This window comes from Pempheris klunzingeri, chromosome 11, assembly GCF_042242105.1.
Source record: "Pempheris klunzingeri isolate RE-2024b chromosome 11, fPemKlu1.hap1, whole genome shotgun sequence".
NCBI lineage: Eukaryota > Metazoa > Chordata > Actinopteri > Acropomatiformes > Pempheridae > Pempheris > Pempheris klunzingeri.
This window is the reverse complement of record NC_092022.1, coordinates 2,748,385-2,766,263: the sequence shown is the minus strand read 5'-3', so window position 1 is coordinate 2,766,263 and position 17,879 is coordinate 2,748,385. Positions and strand designations below refer to the sequence as shown.

Below are 17,879 nucleotides of genomic sequence, written 5' to 3'. Positions count from 1 at the left end.
CCTTCGCGTACCCCGGGACAGCTCGGAAACACCGCAACGATGGATGAATATTAGGATGTTTTCTTAAATGTGATCACCAATGCAATATGCAAGGGAAAGACGGACATATAATTGATCAGGGTGGCAAATGATTACTATTGACGAATCCCTTATTGATAATTATTTGTTTACATGTTTGTCTAAATCTATAAAATAACAAAAAACATGAGATAAGACCTCAAACCCAAATGTGTAACAGTTTGAATTAAGCAGAGTTGTACATTGCTGATCAATTTTCTAATGACTAACTAAAAAAATCAGCTCCAGCATTTATTGATCGATCGATTCAACTTAATTCTGTACTCATCTGTTGGTGCAAATGTCTGTAAAATCCATTTGGTAAAGCAAAAACAAAAATGCTCAAGGACTCATCTGAGGACATTTATTTTATTGATAGCTTGATATGATTCAGAATCCCAGTCTCAGAAATACATCTGAAGTCAGTGTAGAATGAACTGTCATATTAATAATAACAACAATAATGATAATTGATGTGATTTTACACGTAGAAAACGTATCAAATGTCATTCACCAGGCTGCAGAACTAATTAAAAAACTAAAAAAGACACAATTAAACACACTTCTCTCTCTCTCTCTTTACCACCCGCTCACACACTCACTCACTCAATATCACTGTGTATGTCACGCATTCATACAGCCTCTTTGTCTCTCATTGGATGCCAGTCCTTGTTCGACAGCGTGACAGCGATATGACTGCAGCAGAGAGCGAGGGACGTGCAGAAGGGAGAGATGAAAACATTCACAGCACACATACACAGGGAGCGTACGCATGGAAGGAAGGTGCTGCTCAGCTGTATGCAAGGCACCACAAACCTAGAGAGAGAGAGAGAGAGAGGGAGAGAGGGAGACTTATTAAAATGATTGTATATCTGTGTACTATGTGTCTGAAGTTTGAGGTGTGTGTGTGAGCAGCTTTCTTCCTGAACAAAGTGATGCCGTTACTACTCAGGCTTGAAACAAGGGGGAACAACCAGCCCGTCCAGAGGTAACTCCAATCTTTATTTTTCTAAATTACTGAACATTTTACCTGAAATGTTACTTTTTCAGGCCCTGAACTGAAACAATAATTCAATAAATCAAAATATTTGGCAACAATTTTGATAAAAGGTTAATAATTGAAGACATTTTTAGAAGGAAAATCTCTCAAATTTGCTAGTCCCAGCCTCTTAGATGTAAAGATTTCCTGATTTTCTCTCTCCTATGTCACTGGAAAAGGAATAATAGTTTTTCAAACAAAATAAGGATTTTTAAGATGTCACATCTCCTACTCTGGGTATCTGGTGTGTGCATTTTCACAATATAACAAAGTAGGCTATTGGGTATATTGATTGATAATGAACATCAGACTCAACCTCAACCTACAGACATGCCAGTAGACACTGTTCAATGTTTGGGATCACAAGCCACCAGCGTACCAGACGTGTAGACAGGCGAGAATGGCCAGGAAAACACCGCAAAGGAGAGCAAAGGGCACGGCCAACAGCAAGGAGAGGACGCGGTACGTCCAGATGCGAGCCCCCTCGAAGCCAGTGACACTGTACAGCCACACCTGGTCTATGCTGCGAGGTGTGGCGGGCTCCGCCAGCACGTCACTCACCTCCACCTGCAGAAGAGAGTGGGGCGGTGCACGTCAGAGTCAGTAAGGACAAATACAAGAAAGTGTTGACAGGTTCAGGTGATACATTACTGGCTGACACCCAAGCAAAGATAATTACAGTATAAAATAGAACTCTGGTATTTTCCCTATTTGTACATAATGCTAGAATTTATATATTGTGTATTCAAACCTACCAGACTCTATTGACAAAAACAGTTTGTGTTATTATGTGTTACAAATTATTGTGTTTTTATCCAAATTAACCCATTAAAACACAACAACATAAACAGACTAACCGGTAGAGACAACAGTAGACCAGCAACCGGTGGGAAATTACTGTTTTATGAATGGAGTCTGGTGACTGATTGATTTAGCAGCTGTTTGTGGTTAAACAAAAAGGATCTTACAGGTCGTAATCCTTTATGTAATGTTGTCAGACATGTCAAATATATACTGTTAATTATATACTGTCAACTTTATGTAATGCAAGTTTAATGCAGTGGCTGCCCTGAGATGATTAATGAGTAAAGAAAAAAACATCATCAAAGAAATTTGTCATTTTTAAAAAGATTTTTCTTCTTATCTTTGCTTTTTGTGAAATAGAAATACTTCCCTCTCACATACAGTGAATAGAAGTGAAAAGTAGCATAAAATGGAAACGCTTGATTAAGAAAAAATAACTGTACATGAAAGTACTTGAGTTAATGCACTTTATCACTCCACCGCTGACTTAGTGCTTCAGGGCGTCGTGAAATCTGTCTGGAGTTTGTCCAAAATGTTGGAGTGTGTGTAATCCTTGACTATGCAGGTGGTAATTAGGGATAGCAAACTAGGCCTAGATATCAAAAACAAAAGAAAAGTACACATGAACACAATGAATGAAGCTTCCAACAATTACAAATGACGGAGGTAGTGAAAATACAGTGCTAACACTACCAGGAAGAGAACAACAGGGGAACCTTTAGGTGCTGGTTGATGCCATAAGGGTCCCTGTTGACTGGACGGGTGGGTGAGGGTGTGGGTGTGGGTGTGGGGGTGGGTGTGGGGGTAGGTGTGGCAGGGGCCGGAGGAGGGGTTGGAGGCCTGGGAGCTGGAGTGGAGGCTTTGGATGCAAACTCCGGAGGAGGAGGAGGAGTGTTTATCTGCTCCTCTTCACTGTCGTCGTCGATCTTACACTCCACCAGACAGTCGTCGCTCACCATCATCATCCTCGCTGAGGGCGCGTGTTTGAACACAGACATGATTAATGGCGATACCTGTCTGACATTAACATACACGCATGCATACTGTAAACCAATGTGCACACACACGCACACGCACACAGACACACACACAAATACTGTACACTGCAGGCATGTAGAGTGTAAGCGGCACTGCCACCTGTTCTTCCTCCGGAAAAGAAGCCATACCAAAATCTGTAAATAGCAGCTGGTAATTTTAAAGTGGTGTTTTTAAAATGAACTGCATCCAGTATAATGATTCTGGGTCAGTGTTCTCAGCAAGGTTGTTTCCTTTTTTTTTTATCTTCAGATATGTTTAACAGTTGATTAAAAAACTTTAAATGAACTTGCATGCATCAGATATACATGAAACAGTGTGGTTATGTCTAATATCCTTGTTGAGGAAGCGTGGTGGCAGATCTACGACAGGGACAGCAACAGGAGAAATGATGAATCATGTCTGACTTACCTTCCTCGGAGTGCTATCTTAATCCAGTATCAGTAACAGAGAGACGGGCATGGAGCCCTGCAGAGACTGCCAATCTAAAACGTCAATGAGATCAGTTCAGGCTCTTAAGCACAATGTCCCTCAGAGCTGATTTGGGATATGAGAAGTCACACAGGCACCTACAGTGTCTGACACTGGCTTAGAGCAGCAGAACTGCTAATGTGTCACACTGCCTCTTACTCCTTCTGAATGTGTGTGTGTGTGTGTTGGGTGGCTATGGGAAAGGGTTATTTTAGGGAGGAGGAGTGGAAGGGTCAAGATCACGTTACAGCACTTGAGTGTCGCCGTGACATAAAAACTGAAACAATGAAACACACAAATACACACCAATAATACGGATGAATATGTGATGAGTCAGGATAAAGTGAACATTAAGTGATATTTAGATCATGGCTCTGCCGTCCAGAGGAAGCAGCCTGTCTCTGCTACTGACACTGCAGTTTGTAAAGCTCCCCACAAGGCCTTTGCCAAAATTTGCTAAGAATAAACTGTTTACCAAACCTTTTCGGCGAATGACCCTTTAAAACAAAACTGTCTCCTAAGGGCCCCTTGTCTTTGTCACTGGTTGCACCATGCATGAAAAGATAACTTGCAATTTTTTAACCTGGGTCTTATTCTTTTACATATTTGGATTCTAAATTCATGGTGGGAAAACATTTGGAATTGGTTCAGTAGATCGCCTCAGCTGTCAGCCGGGAACGGCCGGTCAACAGGTTGTAATGGCTGCAATTGCACCTGATTAAAATATGTCCACTAAGCTTGAGTGTTTTTGCCACAGATTGTTGTTCAAAGTGTTTGACAACATAATGGAAATGATCCCTAGACCTGTAGATAGGTCAGGAGATAGACCTGTAAGATTATTTTCTGTTTAACGAGAAATATATGTCTCGGTTTAAAGCCACCAGACTCCGCTGACAAAAATAGTAATTTTATCTTACAGAACATGGGTATGACTTGTTTACTTTTGCCTCGATCACCTAGTTTGTTTGTGGTGTTGTGTGTTACACAAATATTGTGTTGGATTTGAACTCACCCTTTGAAACACCAAAGTCGCACAATGACACAAACAAAAACCATTATTTGTGACAGAGGTAGAACAGCGACTCTTGTGTAAAATGTATGTTTTTTTCAATGGAGTCTGGCGGCCTTGACCTCAGTGATATAAAGGCTATTTTTGGTTACACAAAAAGGATCTTCCAGGTCTACCTCTCAAGGGATCCTCTCTGTAATGTTGTCAGACACAATCTGAGCCTGTCAGTGGCAAAAAATTGATTGCCCCAAACAATTACAGCCATTCTAGCTTGTTCCCTGCCTGCCCCCAGGCAGCCACTTAACACCATCTACTGGACTAATTACAAAATGTTTTGTTCATACAAGTCATTTCGAGGCCCAGGTTTAAAAATACCAGTTATCCTTTAACCAAAGACTGATGTTCCCTTTGATTCGAAGAGTTTTTAGAAGTATGAAGAAGGTAAAATTTCCAGTATTTTGTAATAAAGGAAAAAAATGTTTCAGACATTGTAACGCAGCTTCTTCTGTTTAACACGGCTCCTGCACAGCTGGTAGCAAAATCATGTCTAGCGATGAGCTAAAGTTAAAGGAATGAACCCACGAGCTGTGCTGCAGCAGGAAACTGAAACCGAAGCAGATTATGACCATGCTGTGATTGTGTTGTTTAACGAGCTCTGAAATACACTGACAAACCATAATCATTCATCACTTCATTTCATCTTTATTGGATTCATATTCTTTAACCACATATACAATTGGACACAGTAAATTTAGTGACATCATCAAACAGTGATCCAGAGTAACAGGGTGTTTTAATCATAGAGACAGAATCAATTTTGAAAAAAAAAAAAATTCTATGTTTCCAGTACTGAAACACGACAGAGGGGAGATGTAAAAACATTTCAAATGCTTTTGGGCTCAAATTAATTGTACATCTCACTGCAAAAATCCTGAAAACACACGTTTGAATGGGACCTGTGGATGGTGCTAGATATAGTCGGGGGGGCTAAAATGTGTGGATGAATGAGACAAAAGTTTCGATCGTGGCGCCAAAATGTCGCCGTTGCATTCACAGTTTAAACCAGAGGAAATCACTGAATCCTCTCTGATAAGGGGGACATTTTGGCTCTTGAGGCTAGGGCACAGTTTCCAGTTGAAGAGTACGTCAACCAAAGCCCTGAGTGAAAAACTCGTCCTTCATAGCCAAACCTGAGTTAGCCTGTCTCTAACTCTGCAAAAGCCCTGAGTTTTGGCCAGCGTATCTGGCCATTTATCACATATGAAGGGGAATGTATGCTCCATCTTTGTGTGTGTGTGTGTGTGTGTGTGTGTGTGTGTGTGTGTGTGTGTGTGTGCGGTAATGCTGCATGCTGTCGTACTGACCTCACTGCTTACAGTTGTACATCTGTGGTGCCCCAAAATGTTCAATATTACTAAAATAAAAATAAATATGGGATAAATATTCACACAAATGAACTATAAAATAAAACAATAATTTGTTAAATGATTAAAGAAAAACCCAACTGATTTAATCACCGTCAGTTATTTTCTATTTATAGTGAACTAACATCAAAATTAGAGTTTTATAGGACTTTTATTTTGTATTTTCTCCCCCTCTCATCTCTCAGCCATCCTTCACTGCTGCCAGACTAGCTAGTTAGTTGCTATAAATAAAACAGTTAAAACACCTTTTATTTATTTAGCTTAACAAGATTATCCATGCTATCAGTAATAATAAGTTCTTAGGCTAGTTAGCCAGTTGTGCAGCTAGCATGAGCAGCCTTGTTATGCTGTGTTCACACTATGAGCGACATGAAGCTACAAACTGACGCCCGACATTAATCGCTGCGTGAAAAGGGCCATAAATAAGGATGAGCTGGCCTCAACTTTTTCCATAGTTCTAATAACCCTACTGTTGTATTCACTGACACTAGGAGGTGCAGCTTGGCAGAGGGTTGCTGCCTAATGTGGGAGCAGCGTTCATGTAACGTTAAAATCACAATGGCAGGTTGCGGCAGCGTGTTATTCAGCTAGCTGACACTATGCTCGCCAATGTTAGCTTCTGTGTAATGCTACTACATTTCTACACTAGCTATTAAAGATAATTTCATAAGTGCACAAGCCCAGGCCAAAAACTATGTCAATGAGCACGTAAGCAACACTTAAACGGCGACACGTGGCCGTTTTGAAGCTTTGTCGCTCGTAGTATGAACGAGGCATTAAGCGTAAGTTTAAAAGCTACAGAAGTTTAGTTGACCGCGTCTGCGGCATCGCTGTTGGTCAAACTAACGCGAGCTAGCTGGTGAAATCTGGCAGCAGCAGTTGTTGTTTTGAAAGGAGGCCTGTGATTGGCTGAAAGGTGAGAGGGCGACGACAACAACACTGTCATGAAAAGTGACGTTGTGGAAAATGTCATTGTGAAATAAAAACAGACTTTTAAAAAGGTGCATTTTGAAATGAGCCTCAATAATTAAATAAAAATGATAATAAATAGAATCATGTTATTGTTGAAAGTGACATCTCATAATAACAAGTGCAGTTTTACTGAAGCTCCTCAGCTACTTCACATTTTACAGTTCATTCATATGGTTATTTCATAATTTAATTACTTCATATTGAACACTTTGGGGCTACATAAATACCTTCCTAGATCACATTATTATTTTTTCTTAAACATAATATGCAGAGTTCAAACCAACAGGTTATTTCAAGTGAAATAAATGTGAAGAGTAAAAGATGAGAAGGCACTCAGGCCTTTTTACAATAAAGCAAATGCTCTAAGGGTGAACTAATCTCAGATCTGCCACTGGGGGGCAGCTTAAGTCTTTTGCTGTTGTTGTAAGTATCATGGCAACCACTTCAAAAAGTCAGTCTGGTGATATCACTGGCGATGTCACATCCCTGATTCTCCAAAAAATTTTGCAAAAGCCTGGAGAACAAAAACAGACCAGAACATAAAAAGACCAAAAAACCAGCTGGAAAACAGACACACTGGACGTACAGTAACACGGCACCGAGACTAGTGGCACTATGAGATGGCAGAGACGCAAATATCATACACGTGTCAAAAAAATAAATCAAGATCTTCACCAAATGTATCATCAGCATCAGCGTTATCATCACCGTCAAACAATGAATCATTAATTCCAGTCAGCCTCTCCTCTCTCTCTCTCTCTCTCTCTCTCTCTCTCTCTCTCTCAGTCCACCGGTCTGAAAAGGGCCCGTCCTCTCAGGCCGAATCCTACTTTTTTGGCAGCGGGGGCAGCTTGAGGAATAGAGGAGGAAGAGGAGGAGGTGGTGGAGGAGGAGGAGGAAGGAGCAGGAGTGGCAGGGGTGGCGAGGGTGGCCTGCTGCACGGGAGGCTGGCGAGACAGGAGCTCCTTGAACACCGAATTCATCTGACGGCTGATCAGGTCCTGAGAGGAGGGAGAGGGGAAACAGTGAGGGAGGGAGACAGAGGGACTCAGTGACCTGTGTTCAGGGAACGCCTCACCCCGATGACACCTAAACTGCACAGGAAGCTGCATCCACAAGGTGACTGATGGGACTGATATCAGGTTAGTAAGGTCACTTCTCATTCACCCTCCTGCACTACCACAGGCATCCTAATATTAAAGGATAATTCTGGTATTTTCAAAACTTTTTTTTTAGAATTTGGGTTTGAAATAACTGGTAGGTACTAAAACTGTTTGGTATTGGTCCAGTGGATCGCCTCAGCTGGCAGCTGATTAAAATACATCCACTAAAAGTGCTTGTTTTTGCCTCTGACAGGCTCAGCTCAACATTACGGAAAGGATCTGTACAGAGACAGACTTGGAAGATCCTTTTTGTTTAAGCTTTTTCATCAGACTCCATTGACAAAAACTGTAATGTTACCTCATTATTTAACACAGAGGTGGCTCCGCTGTAATGTTACCACACACTAAGAATAACAATCTGAGCCTGTTAGGGGGAATTGCACCAGATCAAAAAAACACCCATTAAAAGAACTTTTTGGCACTAAGGCTGTATGCTGAATCTATTGAATCAATTCCAAAAGCTTTTGTACCTACCAGTTCGTTTGAATGTAAAAAAAATAGGGTTTAAAAATACTTTAAAAAGTACTCTTACATCTCTGGGGCACTTGATGGCCATGAATGGGTGAACCTGACATACTCAATATAGGTTACATAAGTTATTAGTCGACTGCTTTGACTCAATTAGCAAAACTGCAACGCATACAGTATCATCACATGATGACAACATGACATCTGTTCTAAGAATACACCTCATACCTCATTAGCACAAGCCTTTAACCATGAGAGATCATTGAATTAATGCAACATGTGTCTACAAACTTTTAACAACATCACCCTGCTGAGCTGCATTACGGCTTAATTGCTAATTACTTCATCATGACTGTTAGACTATTCAAATGTAAGGTGGCGGTGGAATGAAAAAATGCACAACATGTGTCTGTTACAGTAGTAACAGAGTGTGGTTTAACATTATATGCTTTCAATATCAAATACATAGTCTAACTGTAGCTTCATCCATTCAAACATATAATATATAATAGATAACGTGTGATGACTTGAGTAAAAACTACAGCACAGAAACAGTGAACAGATTCCACTCCCAATCGTCACGTTGCCTTGTATGAACGTGCGATTTACTGTAAAGTGAAGTTAGCCATCGTGTGTATTTACAGCCAGCAATGTGCACAGACATTTAAAGAAGCCGAAGAAACCATCCTTGCAGAAAGGGCACTCATCTAGTCAGAGGCCAAAAGCGCATGTGCTTGAGGGCTCCATGTGTGCGGCTGCCAGAATAAGCATAAATAAACGGAACACTTTCAGGATTCATTCTCACGATGTACCATTTAAAACATAAACTGGAAGTTCTTTCCCTTTTCATCAATATTTAGCGCATCGTGAGGGAATGACCACTGCTGACTCTATATTGATAAGAATTAGATTTGTTTGACAGCATCATTATTTGATAATGATCATTTTAAAAGCAACAGTGATTAAAAAGTAGTGTTTAACATACACACAAAGCTGTGACTGATAGCCTCATTACCTGCACATGTTTTCATTTAATATATATAGTACAGCATTCATTGCTCAGAGGTTTGCAAATAAAGCCACAGCAATGGAAAAAAAAAAAGTTTTAATATATCCAGTGTGCGGCGCTTTTACACTTCTCCTTGTACAGTTCATGCGTCTGCCCGCCACAGCCCGTGTCTACCGTTCATTTTCATTAATCTACAGTCTGGAGCTCTTGAACAAAGTCTGTTATACGTGAAGTCTGTTGCATGTGTGTGTTTGTATAAACACGCAAATACAAATGAGAGAGGGGGGGGATTTCTGCAGCGGCACGTAAATGTTCTAAGCTGCTTTCAGTGGAAAACAGAAAAGCAGAAATTCAGTTTGGTTAGATTTCCTTTCAAGCTGAGATAATTGTGTCATAGGTGTCTCATTTTTAGCCCAAACCACAACACTGAAGGATGCAGCTTCAGCGGCGTCAGCACATTTAACCAGAACAAATTGTTAATTTCTGGGAATGTTCGCCAACTATTAGAGTAGGAAGGTTACGTCAGCGAAGCCGCTCAACGAGCAAGGTTAACGAGAGCTGCTTGCTTGCTTGTGTGCAAATGTGAAATGTCACCTCTGGCGAGTAGAGTTATCTCGACCATCAGCTCAATTTGCTTATTGAAACAGAACCTAAATGTGTTAGTAACATCCTCTGGCATCAAAGCCTGCTGAATTCTGCTGAAGAAGATCTACAAAATGATAGGGTGTCATAGGTGTGATACACGAGCACGAGTCCTCTGTCCTTTTTATCTTATTTTTAGTGGCAGTGTGATGAACTACCAACCTTGTCGACTGCTGTTCTCTCTGCCTGACCCTGCGGAGGCCTGTCTGTGGGTCTGAAGCCGGCCTGTCTCACTGTGTCCAAAGTGTGTCTTCGCTCCTGAGACCTAAAAGACAAAAGAAACTAAATAAATACACCAAATCTGATCCGAAACTTCTTTCATATTTTGGCTTCTTGACAAAAATCTTTTCACACATTAGAGACAATAAGACTTTTATATTACAAAGTAGATACAGTTAACTTGCGACCAAATCTGCCTATTTATCTCACAATTTGCGGTGATGAATGACGATTAATTGCTTTTTTTTCTTCTTCAGACTTCTTAAGCTTGTAATAATGGTTATTTAAATCTTGATTTGAAATATATTTCATCAAGAAAAAAACTAATTTGGATTCAAAATCTCCTTCACAAAAGTGTCCTGACCAAGACAGTGTCAGACAGTACAACGTATAACAGATCCAGACAATAACAGCCTTCAGATCACAGCAGCAGACCGAAATAAGAGGCAGGTCATCATATCCGGGATCTTGCTGGGAAAAATAGCTCAGTCAAAGCATCTACAGCCTGATTTGTCTTCCACCAACTCCCTCAATCTATTTTTAAAAACACCTAAAGTGACCAGTCCTGCTGGACCCAAATCCTCCTGCTGCAAGTTCCAAGCTGCAGGAGCTGCAAATGTAAAAGCCTCTTTTCAAGACGGGCATTTGGGACTGACAGTAAAAATAAGTCCTCTGACTGCGTCTGTAACTTCTGGCAACTTTCTCACAGAATTAATGTGGAATCAACACAAAGGCAGAATATTTGAATTCACAAATACTGTTGTTTAACAGCATCTTTTATCTCCAAGAAACCTGCCGCCTCAGGGCCTACAGTAATGTCCAGGCGCTAAGAAGGTGACACCTCTATCGAATGGCATCTAATTTGGAAAGACAGGCCGAGACGAACCACTGTGAGATGTGTAGAGTTGCAGTTCTGTCCACCATCTCTAACCCGCAGTCAGAGAGCGCACGGGTTTCATGTGCTTCGGCAATAAAGTTGCTGATGGCGTCGATGGCGGCACATTTACAAATGCAGCGCCTAGTGTGCTTCAAATGATCTGGGTTTTTTTTTTTTTTTTCAATTTATCACAAATAAATTTCAAATGAATTTGACAGCACTACTATTTACACATCCAGCAACATTAACATTCGTTTGCAGTCGAGTTTCTGTCCATGCAATGAATATAAGGCCAATAATTCAAGCTCTTTTTATTATTTATCATTTATTATTATTATCCATTGCTAATATAAAGATACTGATCATAGCAGTATGTTAGTAGTAATGTTGTTTCTCCCTTTATACTTCATGTTCGCAACCAATATCTCAAGAGATTATAAACCTCTATGTATTTGAGTGACGAGCACAAGCATGAAGCATGCATTGTGTGCGAGGTGTGTGTCAGTCTTACACTGGCAGGTGTCTAGCGGCGGGGGAAGTTGGCGGCTTCCGATTGGGGCTCCCCTCACTTCCTCTCTGTCTCCCAGGCAAAGAAGCGCTGTCGCTGTTCACCCGCATCCTGTCAAGACGTGCAGAGAAACTTTATGTCGTGTGCATTTATGTGCAAGACTCTGTACCTGTGTGGGCAATAATGTAAAGTGGATATTTCTGTGTGTGTGTGTGTGTGTGTGTGTGTTTTACCATCTACATTTATTACTGCATGTCTTTGCTGGAGTGAACACAGTGGGCATTCGTGTATGTGTGTGTTTACCGAATTGTGTTCTCCGTCTGTGGATCTTCTGCTGTCAGGTTTCCAGTGCTGCCTCCTCCGCCTCCTCCTCCTCCTCCTCCTCCTCCTCCTCCTCCTCCTCCTCCGTCCTCTCTTTTCCCTCGCTCTGACCTGAGGGAGGAGAGGAAGACAGAGATATATTAAGCAAGTATTTCACTACAGAAAGTACAGCCAGTACAAGTTTAAATATGACGAGATGATGAGTTGAGTGGCAGAATAATTGCAGGGGGGAGGAGGAAATCTATAGAAAATAAAGTCCCAAAGCTACGCATCAGCTCTGCAAAAAGACCACCTTTGTGAAACTGGTGCTGTTCAGTTCTCCTTTAATTAAATGTATTTTTAAGGCTTTTAGTTGTGTTATATTGTGAGATATTAGAAGATATTTCTGTGCATTTGTCCACTCCCTGTTTATACAACCTGTACTTCCTCTGTGCAACTGCTGTAATCAATGTGGTCAGCGTTAACTGTGGAATGCTATAAGGCCATGTGGATTAAATATGCAGTTTAAACACCTACACACACACACACACACACACACACACACACACACACACAAGTACAGAATGTAGCATTGCTGTTATAGTGGATTTCGGAGAGTGTCCAAACCAGTGGTTGCAAAACTTTTTTTTTTTTTTTAAAACTATGGCATTTGTTCAGTGTGTTTTTTTCTTCATGGCACCAGGCCATCACACTCACAGACAGACCTAAAAGTGTGTGTGTCTGTGTGTGTGTGTGAGAGAGGGCTGAGATACAGCGATGCTTTCAAATGTTTTCCATTTGCTTATTCTGATATGTCTGCGTCCGGGTGTGAGAGCAGGAATTGTAAAATGTTTGATGTCCTGGCAGAAATCTTGCTCACAGTAAAGGTGGACATTTCACAGGTGACCTGATCGGTAATGACTTTAACGTTTACTGCTTATCTTTAACAGTTTGGCATGTTTGCAAAGGTACTGTAGAAATGATCTTCTCATCTAAGCAAAGAAGCATAATACATATATATATAGCTGGAGCCAGATGCCGGGTTAGCTTAGCTTAGCATAAAGACTAGAAACAGGGTGAAACAGTTAGCGTTACCCTGTCTGAAGGTAGCAAAATCAACCTACATGATGAACATGTTACATCTTGTTTGTTTGAATTGGACAAATAACATCACGGTGTGATTGGTTGGTCGAGAGGAGAAATGGAAACAAATGTCCCAAATAAAAATATGCATCAACAAGCAAAAGAAAATGAAAAAGTAAAACATGATTTGACGATAGACAAGACGTGACTAATTCAAACAATTTCAACTAGGAAAATTGAATGTGGGGACACTCTTCGTTGTTGCCAAACAGTGCCTAAAAAACATCCGCCAACTGTGGTTGTGTGATCACGAAAATGAAGCGATTAAAACGTGAATAAGTGTTATTCAGCAGGCAGTGAAGTTTTACAGCCCTCCAGGGTGCCATATCGCTGTCTTTGTGAAACAGTGACTTAGTTTCCATTGTCCTGTGTTGTATTCAAGACATCTGGCACTCAAGACAAAACTATGTGACTCTGAGAGGCATCCATCCATCCATCCATCCATTTTCTATACCGCTTATATACCAGCTGACTTCGGGCGAGAGGCGGAGTACACCCTGGACTGGTCACCAGCCACATATGTGGCAGGGCCACATACAGACAACCACTTACTCTCAGGCAATTTTCAAGTTACCAATTAACCACACAGATAACTCCACACAGAAAGACTGGGATTCGAACCCAGGACCTTCTTGCTGTGAGGCAACAGTGCTAACCACAGCACCACCATGCTGCCCCAGCAGAGAGGCAAATTCAGCAAATTATAGGAGCCAAGACTCTGAAACTGGGATGGATCCATTTCAAGACCCGTCGTCGAGGGGGAGATCATCTTGGCAGTGCTTGTAAATATGGCGACAATGTAAAGTCACTCACCCTTCCAGCACACTGATGTACTTGTGAGGGATGAGGCCCTTAACCCCTCCTACTTCGCCTCTCCACCAATCACAGGAGGCCTTGCTGTGAAGGATGAGGAGCTCGCCCAGCTTGAAGGACAGCTCTGCTGGCGATCTCGCCACGTAGTCGAACATAGCCACCGCCTCCCACTCTGCACACACACGCAAAACACACAGCAGACTCAGGCATGTGTTTTATAGCAACTAGTTGTCATCTAATTGTGTGCTCATAAAACATCATATAAAATTATAAAATTCATGCTGCCTGTCTGTGTGTGTGTGTGTGTGTGTGTGTGTGTGTGTGTGTGTGAGAGAGTGCACTCACCGTCCTCACTGGGCAGATGCTCAGTCTCACCGTCTCCCTCCTCTGTGATTGGCTCACTGCAAACAAGCAGAAAAACCAGAGTCGGTGGTCAGGCACTGTTCCTCTTCTGTTTGACCAGCTGTCACATCACTGCCTTTCCTTTCACACAGCAGTTCCTCACTTCGCTTGTGCAGTTTCACACCAGACATCATGCGACTGTGAGATTTCCTCAAATGATCCAAAAGTCTGACTGAATCACTGATAAGGTCTTGTCAGATGTGAGACAGTACATTAAATAAAAGTTCATGAAGAAGCAGGCAGTTTTAGTGAATTCCCCTCGAGTCGGTGTTAGAGGTTTCCATGGACACGGTTGATGGGCTGGAGGCTTGTGTTAAATTTTAGTGAGCAATCAGCTTAATAGTATTAAGCTGTTTTTACACAAAGCATCGCAAGCTGCACAGAAATGCCTTTGGCATGCCATGTAATTCTGTTTCAAGAGGATGAGCCATGAAAAAGGGGCTGAGGGGAAAGCTGCTCTACATACTTGGAACCATCTCAGACTGAGTCTTAAACTCTGACATGACCAGCAAATCTCTGGAGCAGTGTGAGGCTGTTGCCCAGTCAGTCTCTGACTACGAGTCAACCAAGGACAGAAATCAATATAAACAGACAATATCATCTTTCTTCATAAATAATGGACGCTTGTTGGCTGAACTCTTGTCTGGTAATACAAAATGTAGGAACAGGTCACCAGCTTAGAATATAATATATAACTATTATATAATAAATATAACTAAATACATCAATAAATAACATGCATCATTAGATAATTGTGGTGATCTGATTTTAGATAAAATCATCAGGGAAGTAGCAACTGTTTTAAAGGGCAGGCACGTTAAAAATAATACATGGAAGGTAATTGGATGAACCATTTGTCTATCACCATCTAAAACAAGTTCAACCAATCAGATCCACCAGCCATACCATGTAGTTAAAACTCCAGTTCATTTGTAGTTACCTTGTCAGCTAATGGTGTTTTATTTTATTTAACCAGTCAGTAGTAAAATTTAAAGCTTTTATTTATAATAAACGTTGATGGAATCAGTTACACTTTCGACTAAAAAAATACATTTTGTTTGTTTTGGGGCTTCATATTTATAAATTTAAATACGTGTCGATGTTTACGACGACTCATCTCTCACCAGTACTCCTGCTCCAGAGTCATGTGCTTCTCGTAGACGGGGCCCGGCACTTCTGACTGGCTGGGGAAGATGACGTCATGCTGGAGGATCATGGTTTTGACGAGATCATTGACCTGCGGCTGCCTAGCAACAGCGTCGTCAGAATCCATCCCCCTCAGCAGGCTCGGACCGAAGCAAACGGCCAGGTTGTAGGGCTGCATCATGTTCTCATCACTGTACTGAGACACACTGGGAAAACACACACACAGATATTGAATTGCTATTGTTGGCATGGGCTTTTATGAGCATAGTAGATATTGTAAGCGATGGAATATCCCACGCTGGGTTACGCTGTAGCTTACTGATTGAGGAAAGCGAAAAGGTATCTCATCACGATGAGGAGAGGCCGTGGGAAGGTGGAGACAATCGCTTTAATCTGGGCAGCTTTCTCCGCCTCCCCCTCGATTTCTGATCGTAACATAAAGGAAATGAAAAAAAAAAAAAGACGACATGATGAGCAGAAGCAAAGATTTAATCATTCTAATATTGCAGTTACAGTTTCTTAGTGTAAATCCCCTAAAACTCTGATTAAAGAAATGTGACAAGTACTTAAACTACTGAGGTGAGGTGGCTGGGTTTATCTATTTGGTCAATGATAGAAAACTATGAATTTATGGGGAATAAACATCCTGCAGGCAGGTTCACACCTTTAATAAGCTGCGTAAATTATGACTCCGGGTTTCTGTATTTGGATTGCAAAACACAACAGCAAACAAAACAGTGAGATGCACCAGGAGAAGTTGCACCACCTTGCATCAACTCTACATGTATTCCCTAAAAAAAAAACAAGTTGCTTTGTGTGTGGAGCGTCAGTAAAGTGGCAGCCATTATGCAAGGCTACTGCTGAAGCTGCAAAGTCATACGGCGCAGGTTTATTCATATGCAAAAACACATTCTGCTGCATATGAGTGGGTGAATCTGCAAAACCGACATAGGATCAAATGTCTAGATACCAAACGATACGTAAATAACTGGAAGCAGAAGTGTAAGCAGACGTGTAAGCCTGCATGATCTGAAAACAGCAACACACACAGACACGGAGGTTATATAAGGGGGTCTTACGGACACACTCCAGCAGCTGAGAGTAGCTGTCATACGGGAAGAGAGGAGGCTCAAGGCCCCTGAAGTAGAGCTTCAACACACCAGCCACAGAGTCCAGGTCACACTCGCTGTCTGACAGAGGATCGTCTCCTACAGGGGGGGGGGGGGGGGGGACATGTGAGACCAGTGTGTCCATGCAGCAACACTTTTTCATGCAGAAACAAGACATGTAGTGTAGGGTTCCAGAAAAATTGTGTTCCTCATATGTCTAATTATTTTGGGTGATATATTAATTAATTACAAGAATTACATTATTGGGATTAGCATTTTAGCTTGTTACTGGGAAAAGGGGGTGATTCAAATTTTATTTAAAGCAGCTATAATCCAAATTTTTAAACTAACAGTCGATTAAACTACATCATGAAATTACACACGTGAAAGATGTAACTCATGGCGATGAACCTACACAGCTCCATGCTCCAGCTCGTTGCTTTAGGTCACTCTCAGTGCTCTCATACGGTTTATGGCTGCAGCAGGCAGTTATTTTCAGCGAAAAAAGCTCTACAGTCTTACTGCGCACTTACTTACGCAGCCAGACAAATTTAGAAACTAGTGGGTAAACATAGTGAAGCATTTAGCAGCCAGATATTCCCCTCAGTGGAGAGCCAAACAGAGCAAAGCAGAGTGTGACTACTGGAGGTATCCGACTCCAAATGACTGCAGAAACTGTTTGCTCAAACCGACTTTGTGAGACATTAATGTTGTGTTACTTCAAGTCTCCAAAAAAAATAAATAAATAACAGTCACTATGGTTTTATAGTTAGGAATAAGTTATTAGTCACTGTGAAAAGTAATTACTACACTACTTTTTACACTGCGTTTGTAACATAACTTTAAATTTGCTTGCAATAAGGTCACTGAAGATAAAGGTTTGTATATTCAACACCTGTGTGATCAATATGTGCTTTGTATTTGAGGACTGAGGACAATTATGGAGACGCGGTGACAGAATATGAATATGAGGGTTCGCTGGCTTGTTCAGCTTTCTCTTAAAACTTGGAAGGTAATCTTTTAACAGACATTAATCCAGCAAAGAGGTTAGAGAGGCTTAAAAATGTAGCACATGTAAAGGCGCTTGTGTTTGATCTAAAACTGGAACGTGGTTATTATTTCTTTACTTTTCTGCATCAGAGGAAATCGTGATACAATTTCAGGAGCTCATTTACCTCTCTCAAATGCATCTCTGATGAGGTTAACCTCCCGTTGTGACCCAGGAACTCTGAATATCCCTTCATGGTGGAGGCCTGAGAGACACACACA

The 17,879-nt window shown here is 41.3% G+C and overlaps 2 protein-coding genes across 2 annotated transcripts in view; both read right to left on the bottom strand.

Moving 5' to 3' along the window:
• Positions 1–447: 447 nt before the first annotated feature.
• Positions 448–3,512, bottom strand: cav4b (caveolin 4b). Its single transcript, XM_070840290.1, has 4 exons — positions 3,347–3,512; positions 2,617–2,870; positions 1,476–1,663; positions 448–873 (listed from the first exon to the last, which is right to left on the bottom strand). The coding sequence occupies exons 2-4, from the start codon at positions 2,863–2,865 to the stop codon at positions 690–692; spliced, it is 621 nt and encodes a 206-aa protein (XP_070696391.1). The 5' UTR covers positions 2,866–2,870; positions 3,347–3,512; the 3' UTR covers positions 448–689.
• Positions 3,513–5,110: 1,598 nt separating this feature from the next.
• The window catches only part of arhgap4b (Rho GTPase activating protein 4b), a 31,207-nt gene continuing 18,438 nt past the window's right edge, over positions 5,111–17,879 (bottom strand). The window contains exons 15-24 of the mRNA XM_070839288.1: positions 17,786–17,863; positions 16,581–16,709; positions 15,821–15,926; positions 15,480–15,707; positions 14,299–14,354; positions 13,954–14,125; positions 12,001–12,129; positions 11,701–11,808; positions 10,256–10,358; positions 5,111–7,812 (exon numbers count right to left, since the gene is read on the bottom strand). Of these exons, the coding sequence (XP_070695389.1) occupies positions 7,594–7,812; positions 10,256–10,358; positions 11,701–11,808; positions 12,001–12,129; positions 13,954–14,125; positions 14,299–14,354; positions 15,480–15,707; positions 15,821–15,926; positions 16,581–16,709; positions 17,786–17,863 (1,328 nt within the window). The 3' untranslated portion in view covers positions 5,111–7,593. The remainder of the gene's footprint in view (positions 7,813–10,255; positions 10,359–11,700; positions 11,809–12,000; positions 12,130–13,953; positions 14,126–14,298; positions 14,355–15,479; positions 15,708–15,820; positions 15,927–16,580; positions 16,710–17,785; positions 17,864–17,879) is intronic.

What these genes read in the sequence shown, in the direction of transcription:
- cav4b (XM_070840290.1), bottom strand. Translation starts at nt 2,865, where the DNA reads ATGATGATGGTGAGCGACGACTGTCTGGTGGAGTGTAAGATCGACGAC. An exon ending in GCATCAACCAGCACCTAAAG is followed by an intron (nt 1,664 to 2,616) that starts GTTCCCCTGTTG and finishes TCTCTTCTGCAG; the next exon opens with GTGGAGGTGAGTGACGTGCT. An exon ending in CTCGCCTGTCTACACGTCTG is followed by an intron (nt 874 to 1,475) that starts GTACGCTGGTGG and finishes CTCTCTCTCTAG; the next exon opens with GTTTGTGGTGCCTTGCATAC.